We start from the raw sequence: 15,062 nt of genomic DNA, 5'->3' as shown, positions 1-15,062 counted from the left end.
AAGAAAGTTGCCACATCAATGTTACACTGAGTTAATTAAGGTATTGTTATTACATTTTATATTCTAATGTTATTATTTATATTCCATTCCAATATATTCCAATGAATTATTGTTTTTATTCATTAACAACTATTGAAAACCTTTTGCTCCTGAATGTAATTTTAAAGACTGCTGTGATTTAAAATATTGCATTATTCCAAACATATTTAGTGCAATTGTACATAATGGATTGTATGGAAAAGTAACAAAGAAAATGAATGTGCAGGTGAGTTAAAAATAGGGACTTTACATAAAATCTCCTCATAGTGCAGATATTAATGGTGACATGTGCAACACCATTTCCCTGCATATTATTTGACAACTAGATTTCTCTTTTAAGTATTACTTTCTAAAGAATTTGTAAATAAAACTGATTAAATGGATTTTAACACACTTGTGTGAAACCCCATGCCATAATCTTCTACCGGGGTAACTTCTAAAAACAACATTTCATGAAATAACAAAAAAAAAGTGTAAACTGTAGCCATTTATTTCCCTTTATAGTTTATTTGCCTAAGCATGTCCTTCATCCACATAACAATTTCTTTCCAGGCGTAACTTTTTTTGTGCCAACAATAAGACATTGTTCTTAGGGGAGAGGGCTAGTTACCTTTCAGTACCTTATGTCTTACACCCAAAGGAACATTGACAACATCCAGTACACTCACATTTTATTAGTCTAATACACAATTAGATCAATACAGACTCCCTTTCAACAATCCATGCCATTTATGTAAAAAGCGATGCATGTCAGTGTTTGAGTTTATATGTGTGTGAATTGTATGTATGTTTGTGTCTGTGCATGTGTGTGTGGGCGTGCGCAGCACATTTGAAATTCCAGCCATTAGAATGTATTCCAACCATTTAGAAATGTTAATATCTACTGTTTGAAATGCTGGTGGTGTTGATGTTTTAGTGAGAGAAAAAAATGTCATACTGTAGGGATGTGTAGAGAGATGAAGAGCTATGACAGTTGTGATATCTTGCAGGTAAACTTGTTCCCTATTGAATGACAGATGAGATTGCAGGATGTAGAGCAGAATTATGATTTTTGACACAAAAATTCCTCGCTAAAAACACACTTCACATAAGCTGGGAAATGGGAATTCCTTTCAGTAAAGCCTTCTTATCCAGAAAGGTCTGCTTGCAGCTCCTTGTTCCGGCGCACTTCGGCTGCATGCATCTCCTAGGAAAAACCATTAACACCACAAAGAGAAAACTGTCAAGACACAGGTGACAGGTTGTGTAGTCTACAGCCTAGAAATATGTCAGAGTACTTAGCTAGTTCTGTTCTGAGCATAGAGCTTTATTTCTCTGACCAAGTAAAGGTGGGGCGTCAGACTTCGAAATAGAGAGAGAGAGGAGAGAAAACAAAACAGGCCCTCACCTTCTCACGGAGCCGCTGCTTCAGTGAGTTCAGGTATGCCTCCCGGTTCGCTTTCTTCGCCTCCATTTTGGAGTTGAGCTTCTCTTCCGCCATCTTGCTGAAGTTGTTGTTCTCTTCCATGGCCTTGTGCAGCACCTCCTTCTCATGCTCCCTCCGCTCAGCCAAATGCCTCAGCACCTGAGCCTCCTGGGACTAGGGAGCAAAGAGAAAAAGTGCACTATTTTCATGCACAGATTTTGTTAGCAGTGTATATTTACTGAAAATGAATGTCAGTGTACGGCAGTAGTATGCTAACCCAATGCTAACTTTTATGATTTTCCGTAACCCTAACCCTAACCTCACTTAAATTAACCTAACCCATGTCCCTTAACATAACCTTGACCCTAACCATAACCAATTGCTATCCCTATGCTAAAGTGTTTGTTTGCTGGTAAAATATCCAGTTCCTATTATGTTGTAGGAAAGACTGATGATAAAATAATTTCCCCAATATCAGGGAATTGAATCCAAATGCTACTGAGTAGCCTGATAATTTCTTGTCAAAGCATTCAACCAGATTTTGCAACTCCAATTTGGATTTCTGTTTTAACTGCTTGTCACGCCCCCAGACTTCCACATTTCCCTCCTCCCTACGGTATATTCCAGCAGCGATGACAGGCTCTCCCCATTCATGACTTTTCTTTCCCTCAGGGAACCCAGTGACAGGTCTGGCTGGGTCTGTCTGATACGCAGCGATTAAGCATTGAAGCAGTTCTCACCCAACAACGATAATTAGTCATCAGTTTTTCTATTTAAGTGGAAATGCAAGGTAGAAAAAGGCTCACAGAAAACCCAGGAAATCCCCCTAACTGAACTAGGATAATGAAGCGATGGGTTGCTAGTTATTTATGTTTTCATGAAATGTCAGATATCTGTCTCTTTTTCAAGGTTGTGTTCATTAGGGCATGCGACAGAAAACGTTTTGAAAAGTTTAGCAATGGAAAAAGACAATAGGTATTTCTTATTGGACAAGTCCAGGTAATTTTTCTTCCATTTGTTGCCTAATGAACACAACCATGCTCATTCATGTGTGACAGCTCTGGCATTTCAGTAGAGGGCCTGGATGTCTAGAGAGAGACTGGTATTTGTTTCCCCATCTCATTTATCTTTCCTTCTTCACCTCCTTCTCCCCATTGAGTGATGATCTTTTCCTAATTTCACTTAATCTCCTGTTTACGTCTCTTCTTCCGTCTCTCCTCAGCAAAGTCAATAGCCCTTTACCTAACCAGCTTTTTGTCTCTCTCCTCCTCCTTTTCGTCCCTCCTTTCTCTCCCTCTGTCTTCCTTGCCTTGCCTTCTCTTACCTTAAAAATGTATATAGTTCTGCCTTGAGCTGTTCTTGTCTATTGATCTTCTGTATTATGTTTCATATTTTGTGTGGACCACAGGAAGAGTAGCTGCTGCTTTTGCAACAGCTAATGGGGATCCTAATAAAATACCCAAAACATACCTCTCAGCAAACTAAATTAACATACTTCACATGTTTCTCTCCCCTCCTCCCTGCCTTCCTTCATACACTTGCATCTGTCATCCTCTCTTACCATCCTACTCTCCTCAACAACATCCATGAACTCTATGAACCTGAAATGCTTTTTCCCTCCTCACCCCCCCATCCTCACTTCCTTCTCTTGCACTCACCTTCCCCTCTGTTCCCATCTCTGTCCTCAGCAACCTCCATGAACTTCTTACTCTCTCCCTATCCTCCCTTTTCTTACTCCCTCCCTCCTTTCCCTCCATCCTCTGGTCTTACCTTCCTCCTCTCCTCAGCGGCCTCCAGCCTCCCCTGCAGCTCATCCAGGGAGATATCCCTCTTGGGGGGCGAGGTCAGGGCGGGGGGAGAGGCAAGGGGACTGGGCCTGTCCGGGGACAGGTCGGTGGGGGACTTCAGGATCACCTCAAAGGACTGGCCCGACAGTCGCTTGTTGATGGGCTTCACCTCCAGGTCTATTGAGAGAGACAAGACAAATAAGACACAAAATGGCTGTTGTGCATTACCTTAGATGGGTGGATGCTTTACACATACAATGTAAAGTGTTTTGAGACTAAGAACGAATTTAAAGCCAAAATACATTACATTAATACAATACACATTAAAAAACAAAGCACACTTTGGGCTGACCTCCAAATTGATAGTTGGTGGTGGGGTATGATGTCTGGGGGTATAGGCAGGAGCAGATGAGAGACATCATGGACATTTCCTTGATCTTCTCTGTGTAGGCTTTAAGGAACAAAGAAACAACGAGAGACATGGTAAGATATTCCAATGATAAAAAGGGGAAAATAATCGTCCTATTTTTATATATTTATTTGCCATATTCCTTTGTGACCATGGCAACCATGGCCCCAGGTTTTTAGGAGGAAATGTTGTTAAGACGGCTAGTATTTATTACAAGGCTGTATACAGTGCAGCTGGGATGAGATTGAAGGTGTGTCTGCTATAAAAACGTGAGAGTGCAGTAATAGCACTTTCACATCAGATTGAGTTAGAGACTATTGCATTACCTGCCAACTGGACTAGTTTTTAAATTTCAGCACTTTGGCAGAGTCATGTGGGTGGGTGTGTGTGTGCGAGAGAGAGAGAGAATGAGTGTGCCTGGTGCTACCCATACTGTAATTACAATGCTAGAGATACTTCTAATCTACTTTTACCACTATGCATGGTTATGCAAATCCAATAACCAGGGTCGGATTACCGAACGGACACGCAGGGATACGTGTGTCGTCTCCCCCCCAGGTAGCATATGATAGCAAAATGTGTAGAATAGCAGGACATTTGCTTTAAAAGGGCAGAATTCTGTCTCAGCCTCAATGCATAATTGTGCATTCGGAAAGTATTCAGACCCGTTGACTTTTTCCACATTTTGTTACGTTACAGGCTTTTGATAAAATGTATAAAATTGTTTGTTTTCCTCATCAATCTACACGCAATACTCCATAAGGTTTTTAGAAATGTTTTTGCAAATGTATTACAAATAAAAAACTGAAATATCACATATACATAAGTTCAGACAATTTACTACTTACTACTTTACTACAATTTAGTACTTTGTTGAAGCACCTTTGGCAGCGATTACAGCTTTGAGTCTTGGGTATGACGCTACAAGCTTGGCACACCAGTATATCTGGAGTTTCTCCCATACTTCTCTGCAGATCCTTTCAAGGTCTGTCAGGTTGGACAGGGCGCGTTGCTGCACATCTATTTTCAGGTCTCTCCAGAGATGTTAGATCGGGTTCAAATCAAATCCAGGCTCTGGCTGGGCCACTCAAGGACATTCAGAGACTTGTCCCGAAGCCACTCCTGCATTGTCTTGGCTGTGTGCTTAGCGTTGTTGTCCTGTTGCAAGGTGAACCTTCGCCCCCAGTCGGAGGTCCTGAGTGCTCAGGAGCAGGTTTTCATCAAGGATGAAAACATCACCACAGTATGACGCTGCCACCACCATGCTTCACCGTAGGGATGGTGCCAGGTTTCCTCCAGACGTGACGCTTGGTAATAAGGATAGAGTTAAATTATGTTGACTCAATACAGGGTTTGCTTTCTGCTCTCCGTAACCGTTTAAATGTCTGTCCACATAACCGTGCTCGGAAAAAGTCTCAGGTAGCTTACGCCAAGTGCATTCCTGTAATGTTATTCTAGGTTCAAATGAAATACTAAAACGTACTTACGTGTCCGGTGTCATGAATCTAAGAAGCATTCTAAGATACTACAGTATCCTTCCCCAGATCTGTGCCTCGACACAGTTCTGTCTTGGAGCTCTACAGACAATTCCTTCAACTTCATGGCTTGGTTCATGGCTTGGTTTTTGCTCTAACATGCACTGTCAACTGTGGGACCTTATATAGACAGGTGTGTGCCTTTCCAAATCATGTCCAATCAATTGAATTTACCACAGGTGGACTCCAAACAAGTTGTAGAAACATCTCAAGGTGATCAATGGAAACAGGATGCTCCTGAGCTCAATTTCAAGTATCATAGCAAAGGGTCTGAATACTTAGGTAAATAAGGTATTTCATTTTTAGTAAACATTTCTACAAACCTGTTTTCACTTTGTCATTATGGGGTACTGTTTGTAGATAGATGAGGGAAAAGTGTATCCACTTTAGAATAAGGCTGTAACATAACAAAATATAGAAAAAGTCAAGGGGTCTGAATACGTTCCGAATGCACTGTTTAGAATAGCAGGAAATTAGCTTTAAACTGAAACATTTTCTCTCAGCCTCATGACAAAATGTGAACAATAGCATGAGATGAGCTATAAAACAGCAAATGTTTCTCTCTGACCCATGGCAAAAAGTATAGAATTGCAGGAAATGGGCTTTTAAACTGCAACCTTTTCTCTTTGCCTCAAGACAAAATGTGTACAAGAGCATTATAAAACTGCAAAAAAAAATTGCGGTGCTGAAGGTCAGTTCCCCAGGACCCCAAATGCGGTAGTCCGGCCCTGTCAATAACTCTGGTAAAACCAAGCCCAAAGTTAACCCACTAAAGCTTAAGATGGCTAGCTCTGATAATAGACAGTATTGGGTTGCGTCCATGAGGCACCAAACAGAGAAGAAAAAAAACTGACTGAACCAGCGAGGGACTTTCGTTCTAGATTACTGAATGTTTTACAGTCTTTTCCCTTGCATGCCCTTATGAAAAATAGCTGTGACACAAAGCAACTGTTTAGCATTCTGTCCCTCTGGGTAATGAAGCTCTGTCTAAGGTTCACACCCAGATCAGTCAGCAGAGGCGAGGGAGAAGACGCAGCCTACAGATCACGGTTACACTTAATCAATACAGGTCTAATTACTATTGTGTTTGTTAAAGGTCAGTGTTCTCATTATCTATGGTCTAAGATATGATCAGCAATGTGGGGGACATGTAGCTTTTAGGCTTGTTTGTCAGGGGAATTTAATTTACGATTTCTAGGCTGAAGGCAGGGTTTGTCTGGAGGTCACTGATAGGACACATGAAGGGATTAGCCAAGTGCCAGGATGTACTGTAGTCAGGTTTTGGGGAGTGAACTGGGGCTGAATGGTTTTAATACCATTGAGGTAGAAGGTTTGGTAACACTTTACTTAATGTATGAAGTGTTATTTTGCCATATGGACATTCACAACACCTTATAGATGCAGTCAACATTATGAAACTGTATAACAAAGCAAACAGGTACGAGAGGCCGTAATATGTTGTGAATATATCACAGCTAAGTGGCCTCTCCTGTAGTTTTATTATCCCGTTCATCTTTAAGGTGTTATATGAATGTTTATAAGGCAATGTATAGTAACACCTCATCAGAAGCCCCTTCAAGGAAAGTATGACAGTTTTTCCTTTCACATATTAAAAGGAAAAGATCACCTGCACTCTCCGTAGCACACCAAACACAGGGAAAGACCCACTAATATGGGAGTGCAACCTAGTATGGAAATATCCACTGACTATCAATCAAATCAACTAATAGAAGACTGGTGACCTTTCACCATTTGAATTGCCTTATTGTGTGACTACGCCACCTTCTCTTCTGATGATGAAGATACTGTACTTTACAGCTGAGTATGTTCCCCTTCCTGTCACTGCTCCACAGCAGCACAGAGTTACTTAACATGTAATATTAATCTCATCCAAAGCATTACCCCCGCCCCCTCAACCCCTAAGTTTTCACATGGTCCCTCCCTAGCCCCTGTAGGAACCATGCCACTGAATGCAACCACTGAACAAGTACGGGTTACGTAAGTAGCATGTGCTCCGCAGTCTGTGTTCAGTGGTGTGCATTCTGCAGTGTGACTTGTTTTATGCTTGGCAGGGTGTGTGAGCCATTGGAGTGAATTCACCAGCACCTGTCTCAAAGTACTGCTCAGTTGTGGTGCTTTAAGAAACTCATGCCAACCTACATATTGTATATGAAAGACACCATCTGCTGTAGTATTTCACACCAGTGGTTCAAAACCTGGGGTACGTTTACCCTTAAGAGCAGGGAGAGATAATTGGGACGCGCCCCATGACTGCCTGTGTGTTGGTCCTGTCTGAAGTCAGTCTTCCTTTAATGCTAATGAGGCAGGAGCCTGAGCATGTCTAGACGATTAGCCCCCATAAATACTACTTCCTCTTAAAGATCTATGCCTTTTAAGGTGGCTTGCTGCTGCTGAATAGATAAGCAGGCTGTGGCCCTCATTGTTGCAGCAGATATACCGACCTGCTCTAACTCTCATGGGTACATGAGGAAAGTGGGCACAGCACGCACCCTGGAGTTTTAAAAAAAAAGATCCTTTATTTAAATAGTGCCGTTAATGTTTCAGCTATGTTAGCCTTGCAAACCCATGTAAGGCCCCTTTCCATCGCACTGTAACACAGTGTCGCAGATGATCAGATCCATAAATCATACTGATGGGCTTCCTGCCATGTTAAACACTGCTTCCACATTTGCAGAGATCTGCTACGAATCTGATTTGTCTCAGATCTCTACTAATTACAACTGGGTGTGATGGATTTCAATGCAAGAGATAATTAAGCATGTGTCTCTAATGTATGTGTGTAGGTGAACAGCACCGTGATGCTGAAAGGGCTTAAGCCCGAATATAGAATATGTGCAGGATATAAATATTATCCAAATGTGAGAGTCAGCAACTGCGCAACTTTTTCCAATGCTCATTAAATTGTGTAACATTTACAGTGTAAATGGCAAAGCAAGAGGGGTCAGAGCATTGTCAAATCTGAAAAGGGAAAGATTCTGTGTTATAGCTTTGCTGTCATCCCTGCTCTCATTGCATGAATTGCTATGTTCTGTGAATATTTTGTAAACATTCTTCCAATGTCATCTCAAAGACAGTGTGCAGTACCTTAGAGCAACTGTACATTTGATGTATTTTGTATCTATTGTATTGTGTTTACCCCCATTTTGAAACTGACTGTATAAATAAAAAAAGGTGCAAGTGCCCCCAGACATATTTTACTTGGCAGTTCTATTCAGGAAGAAAACTGCGTACTGCATTGAGCAGCAGACATCTTATTCTCAGCAGGAAGCCTCCATCCTCCCTTTAAAGTTTAAAGTTGCACTGTAAAAGTCTAGGATCAGTTTGCCCTCCCCAAATGCTAGCCTTGTGCATTAGTAGAGGAAATGCAAAACGAACCCCAGACCAGTGTCTAGGGGAAACTTCATCCTACTCCTTATAGAACGCAGGGGCTGAGCTGCTTCTTGAATCATGCCAGGAAACAGCAGAGGATTGTGGCTGCTACACACACCTTTACGATGCACTCTTAAAGGGGCAGAGCACTCAAAAATGTGATTTTTCCGTGTTTTATATATATTTCTACACTATAAAGTTCGAATGATACTGTGAAATTGTGAAAATTATGATAATGCACTTTTAGTGTAAGTGCTGTTTGAAAAGACCACATGACATTTTTGCTTGTTTGGCTGGGCGGGATTTTTAGAATGCCTGGTTAATAGACCAATAAGAAAGATAGTTTGCCCTCCTGTCTCCCAATAACAGCTCGTTTTCAGGTTACATATACCTCCCATTAGGCTTCTCCAATTAGGCCCCTCTCTCAGACTCCCAGACGGACAGTTCCAGCAAAATTCTTGCTTGAGAAATTGCATTTTGCTAAGAATATTTTTTAATATTTTTTTTTATCATTTTAATTTTAAACAATCACAGTAAGGTACTTAATTGTGACCTAAAAATGATTTGATATTGAGAAGAAAATGACTGCATTGGACCTTTAAAGAGAAGGAACATTTTCGACAACGAGGCTGGGTCGCTAGGGTAATCTCAGTGGCTGTTTTTTGCCTGGTCATGTGCTGAATTATTGAGGAGTGATGTCAACTTCCATCCTCCTCTTCCTCCATCCATTTGCGTGTGCGCGCACATCACACAGATATACACACACACAGCTAAAGCCTCACACAGATACATGCACACCGCACAGACACACAAAGCTAAAACTACATATACATAACACATCAGTATACGCACACCTAACACACACCCTTAACGCACGCACATATAGTATGCACACATACACACACGCAAGCCTCCCTCCTGCTGTGCACACACACGATCTTCCATGCTGGTGGGCGTGCATTGTAAATTATTCAAATGCTCTTTTTTTAGAAAGGTATCCTTGCTTGGTTTTCTTCTGAATAATAATCCCTGTGGACCCCCAAAAAACCATCAGTCTACTCCTGCAGTGGAGAGCCAACAAACCCTTAGACCCCCATAACATGGCTGACGTTGCAGAGGCTGAGAGTTCATCTCTACAGCAGTGCCAGAGCCCTAAGTGCCTCAGTAGGAAAGGTAGGTTCATCAGAGAAAGTAAGGAACTGCTGATATTTACCAAGGTGCTGAATATGTCTATGGAGTGTGGCGCTTATTCCAACAGCTCCATGAAGGGGTTCAATGGAAGCAAAAAAGTCAATGCGCTATGATCTACTACATGAGCCCCCCCAATCACACACACGCGCGCGCGCGCACACACAGACGATCACACAAAATAAGTCTATGATGCATAAACGATTGGATTAATCAACCATTTTCACTGTAACCTAGGAGAAAACTAAATCAGACTTTTAGTGGCACAATTTCAGGAAATCCTATTAAATCCTATTTATTTCACTATATGCCCAATCCACAAAAAAAAAAAAAAAAAAAAATTCCCAATCCACAAAATACTGTGCCAAAAGCCCCCCTTCTACAGTAATATAATAGTATCTCCTCCAATAACACTGCCTGACTAACTCGGTGTCGCTTGGGAAATTAAGTAGTTTGAGGCCCTCACATATTTCATGTGCATGCTTCCAGTTGAAACCTTAATATGATTTCTCCTTTGGCTCAGCAGCACCCCTCCTCCCCCTCTCTCTCTCTCTCTCTCTCTCTCCTTACCTTAAGCTCGTGTTACCCTGGCAGCCTCTGCAGATTTGTTTATCACTCTATTTCCAGATCTCTCCATCCTACTATATTTTCTCTCTCTTCTTTGTAAACACTTGCCTTTCTTGTCTTGATCTATTCACGGCTACAAAATATTTCTTTTCAGTCTCTCTTTTCAGTCTCTCCTCACAGGAGACTAGGTACAACTTCAAAAGAACAGACTTTGATCAAAAAGAGCTAGCATGTAACGACATACCACTGGAGGGAACCCAGCAGACACAGAACACCCAGAAGCAAAGAACACCATAGGGGGTTCACCTACTTTCGAGACCACTTAAGAAACAGATACAGATACACAAGCTGTGATACCTCCCCCAAACATTCCAAGAGAAGGTTCCAATAAAATACCTTGTTCCCTTCCCATCAACATTATGTATCCCTTTGTTATAGATCTCAAACTTTCTGGATAGGCAGATTATGTTGGGTGTAAGCAAACATATGATTATAGCTCCACATAGGCCAGCTAGTCGGCTATATTGCTTAACCCTATTTGATACTTTTAGATCCCCGAAGGAGAATCAACCAGGACAGAAGGGAAGGGGGTGAATAATCAGAATGGAATTGGGCCATTGATTGGAACAGAGCGCAACGGTCAAAGCAGTTAAATTTTGACAGGAACTGCGGGCTTGTTCTTTAACCTCCCTCTTTTGATTCGCTCAATTCTCTTCCAGCCGGACAGAGACAATGGCAGAGACAACAAATAAGGACTGACTCTAGCTAGTCTTGGGTAAGGTTTTAATGTGCATTATCTCTATCTGTCCACCAAAAGTGCAACAGTAAAACCATTGTACAAATGTATATACATTAAGTACTACATTTGAGAGTATCATCTTTATAGTAGGCTTTCAGTGAAAAATGGGCATAAAGCATATGTTTAGCTGAGGAGTTAGCTAATTCTTTATTATTATAAGGTAATACACTGTACAGAACAAATAACCTGTATTCCTGTAATACAACTGAACACATGGACTGCTGTCGTATACCCCCCTGATTCTCTGTCGCTAAGGGTGTGGCCGCTACTGCTCAGCACTGAGCTATTGATCCACAGCAAGACACACACACGCACACACACACACACGCACACACACACACACACACACACACACACACACACACACACACACACACACACACACACACACACACACACATACATGATATAGGCCAGCTCTACCAGGAAGAGGGGTGACAAAGTGTTTAAGCTGCAGAATTTAGATATCACACTGGTGTCCAGGTGTCTTTCCTTGAGGATTTTTATATTAGCTCCAGTTCTCTCTCTCTCTCTCCCCCCACTGACTAGGGTGGAGGCCTTAGAGGCTTCTCACTCTCCAATATTTCTCTCTCTCTCTGTTTACCAGCTGAGGTCTAGTGAGCAGGGTGCTACTGCTGGCCCTAGTGGCTAATGTCTGGTGTCGGTCTGCAGTCAATACACATGTGACATTGGCTAATTAGGACTAGGCCAGGCACAACACACCTGACAACCTTTTACATGACATAGACATAAACCATCCAGATTTCAAACCATTTAAGCATGTAAGAAAGGTTTTCTTTGTTTATCTAGTGTGTGTGTGTGTGTGTGTGTGTGTGGTTAACCAATATTACTGCTGAAGACTAAAGATGTAGTGGTTTGGTTCCTGTTTTGTTCTATGAAAACCAGACTACTCCTGTGTGTCCTTTAGAGGACAGTTTGTTTGGCTTACTACAATAACGTTGGTATATGTATAATAGCAATACCAGCTAATCTACAAATTTGATGAATTACTTGTCATTTGTTGCATAGCTGTCTCCTAGTGACTTATCCTTCTGAAGAAGATAATCCTTTATATAATTAAATCTCTCTCTCTCTCTCACACACACACAAACACACACACACACACACACACACACACACACACACACACACACACACACACACACACACACACACACACACACACACACACACACACACACACAATCATAATAAGACATGTTCAAACTTTGGATGAACATTTACACTCATTTTTGAGTAAGTTGCAAGCAAGAAAACCGATGACCAAAATGTTACCTCCCCACATCAGTAGCCTATTCAGCAATTGTATTGCCACAATTGGCCAAATCTATATCATTGCACGTTTTTATTATCTATGACTCCTGTGCTTACTTTTTAAAAATTTAACTGGATAAACATTTCAGTTCTGAGCTTTGATTGGTGCCCATGGGATGCACCCATCATAGTCTATTCATTTCCTCAAATTAATATTGATCAGAAATTGCTTACTGTATGTCATATTGGGGATCTTACATTATTTGAAATGACGCAAATTGTGCTGTAAAACATAACTCGCGCTAAACGACATTGTGACAAAAGGAGTGGTCTCATCTGCATCAGGACCAGTAACCTTTCGTCAATATCACAAAGACTGTCGTTTATACAACGTTTGAAATATTCCATCAAAGGCTTTACTGTTTGAGTGTATATTTAGCGTAATCTAGCGTAATCTAGCATAATGTTTAGTCGATAGGTAGGCTAGGTGACTCTATATGGTAGCCACGTCTGTAACATGAAGTGAGTGCATCCACACGGGTTGCTACTAGTCACCCAGACAGGTCGCACCTCGAGACATCACCAAATCTACAGTAACGCAGCCGACTTTGCTTGAAATAACAAAGCTTTTCCCCGACTCTTACCTGATACTGTGCTCGCCATGGTAACTGACGGGAAAGGCGACGAGGGAGAAGAAATGGTTGTGTATCCGTGTGAGGGTGGAAGCTGTCCGCTGCTGCGTTAATGGACAATGAACAACGCACTCTAGTCAGATCTAACGGGCTGCGGTCTGTCAAGAGGAGGGGTTGAGGAAAGGCGGAGGAGTGAGCGCTTGAAGACACACACGCATGCACGCACACAGGATATGGGTGGCTTTTAGGATGGACAGAGGCAGATGGATGGGTGTATAGGATTATTATCTAAGGCTAACAGAAAATGGTAGACTTCACTTTTGGCACTTTAAGAGGCATGGGCATAGGTGTGGATTAAGGACACCCCTTCAGCACCACTGGCAGTGCCAACGACCACCAACCAATTTGTAGTTTATTTTCGTGTATTCAAATGGCGAGTTGTTTGCAACTGCTTGTACATCTATAGCCAATAGTAAAGTCAGTCAAATGTCTTTGTCTCTAAGTTCACACTCCTAAAAGCTGTCTTTCTCTTCCCACAAACCAAGTTGCATAACCCAAACAATCTATGTCCTACTGTATCTATCTACTCTACATGGGCAAAAGAATGTGGACACCTGCTCCTCGAATGTCTCATTCCAAATTCATGGGCATTAATATGGAGTTGGTCAACCCTTTGCTGCTATAACAGCCTCCGCTCTTCTGGGAAGGCTTTCCACTAGATGTTGGAACATTGCTGCAGGGACTTGCTTCCATTCAGCCGCAAGAGCATTAATGAGGTCGGGCACTGATGTTGAGCGATCAGGCCCGCAGTCGACATTCTAATGCATCCCAAACTTTGGGGTTGGGGTCAGGGCTCTGTGCAGGCCAGTGAAGATATTCTACACCGATCTTGACAAACCGTTTCTGTATGGACCTCACTTTGTGCACGGGGGCATTATCAGGCTGAAACAGGAAATGGCTTTCCCCAAACTGTTGCCACAAAGTTGGAAGAACAGAATCATCTAGAATGTCATGGTATGCTGTAGCGTTAAGATTTGCCTTCACTGGAACTAAGGGGCCTAGCCCGAACCATGAAAAACAGCACCAGACCATTATTCCTTCTCCACCAAACTTTACAGTCGGCACTATGCATTCGGGCAGGTACCTTTCGCCTGGCATTTGCCAAACCCAGATTTGTCCGTTGGAATGCCAGATGGTGAAGCGTGATTCATCACTCCAGAGAACATGTTTCCACTGATCCAGAGTCCAATGGTGGCAAGCTTAACACCAGTCCAGCCGACGCTTGGCATTGCATATGGTAATCTTAGGCTTGTGTTCGGTTACTCGGCCATGAAAACCCATTTCATGAATCTCATGACGAACTGTTTGTGTGCTGACATTGCTTCCAGAGGCCGTTTGGAACTCGGTAGTGAGTTTTGCAACCGAGGACCAACTATTTTTATGCACTACATGCTACAGTACTCGGGTGTCCCGTACTGTGAGCTTGTCTGGCCTACCACTTTGTGGCTGAGCCATTGTTGCTCCTAGACTTTTTCACTTCACAATAACAACACTTACAGTTGACAGGAGCAGCTCCAACTGAAAGGTGGCATCCTATGATGGTGCCACGTTGAAAGTCACTGACCTCTTCAATACGGCCCATTCTACTACCAATGTTCATCTTCGGAGATTGCATGGCTTTGTGCTCGATTTTATACACCTGTCAGCAACGGGTGTGGCTGAAATAGAAGAATGCACTAATTTGAAGGGGTGACCACATACTTTTGTAGTGTATCTATCTTTCTATCTACAGTTGAAGTCGGAGGTTTACATACACCTTAGCGAACTTGGGTGAACTTCGGGTAGCCTTCCACAAGCTTCCCACAATGAGTTGGGTGAATTTTGGCCCATTCCTCCTGACAGAGCTGGTGTAACTGAGTCAGGTTTGTAGGCCTCCTTGCTCACAAACGCTTTTTCAGTTCTGCCCACACATTTTCTATAGGATTGAGGTCAGGGCTTTGTGATGGCCACTCCAATACCTTGACTTTGTTGTCCTT

General features: G+C 42.2%; 1 protein-coding gene across 1 annotated transcript; it reads right to left on the bottom strand.

Moving 5' to 3' along the window:
- Positions 1–526: 526 nt before the first annotated feature.
- Positions 527–13,348, bottom strand: LOC110532188 (stathmin-3). Its single transcript, XM_021615872.3, has 5 exons — positions 13,039–13,348; positions 3,584–3,682; positions 3,215–3,408; positions 1,427–1,618; positions 527–1,225 (listed from the first exon to the last, which is right to left on the bottom strand). The coding sequence occupies exons 1-5, from the start codon at positions 13,055–13,057 to the stop codon at positions 1,166–1,168; spliced, it is 564 nt and encodes a 187-aa protein (XP_021471547.1). The 5' UTR covers positions 13,058–13,348; the 3' UTR covers positions 527–1,165.
- Between the last annotated feature and the right edge of the window lie 1,714 nt (positions 13,349–15,062).

The sequence above is a fragment of the Oncorhynchus mykiss genome, chromosome 9 (genome assembly GCF_057628025.1).
Source record: "Oncorhynchus mykiss isolate SJ-2025 chromosome 9, ASM5762802v1, whole genome shotgun sequence".
Taxonomy (NCBI): Eukaryota; Metazoa; Chordata; class Actinopteri; order Salmoniformes; family Salmonidae; genus Oncorhynchus; species Oncorhynchus mykiss.
Note: the sequence above shows the minus strand (reverse complement) of the source record. Positions and strands in the feature narration are given on the sequence as shown.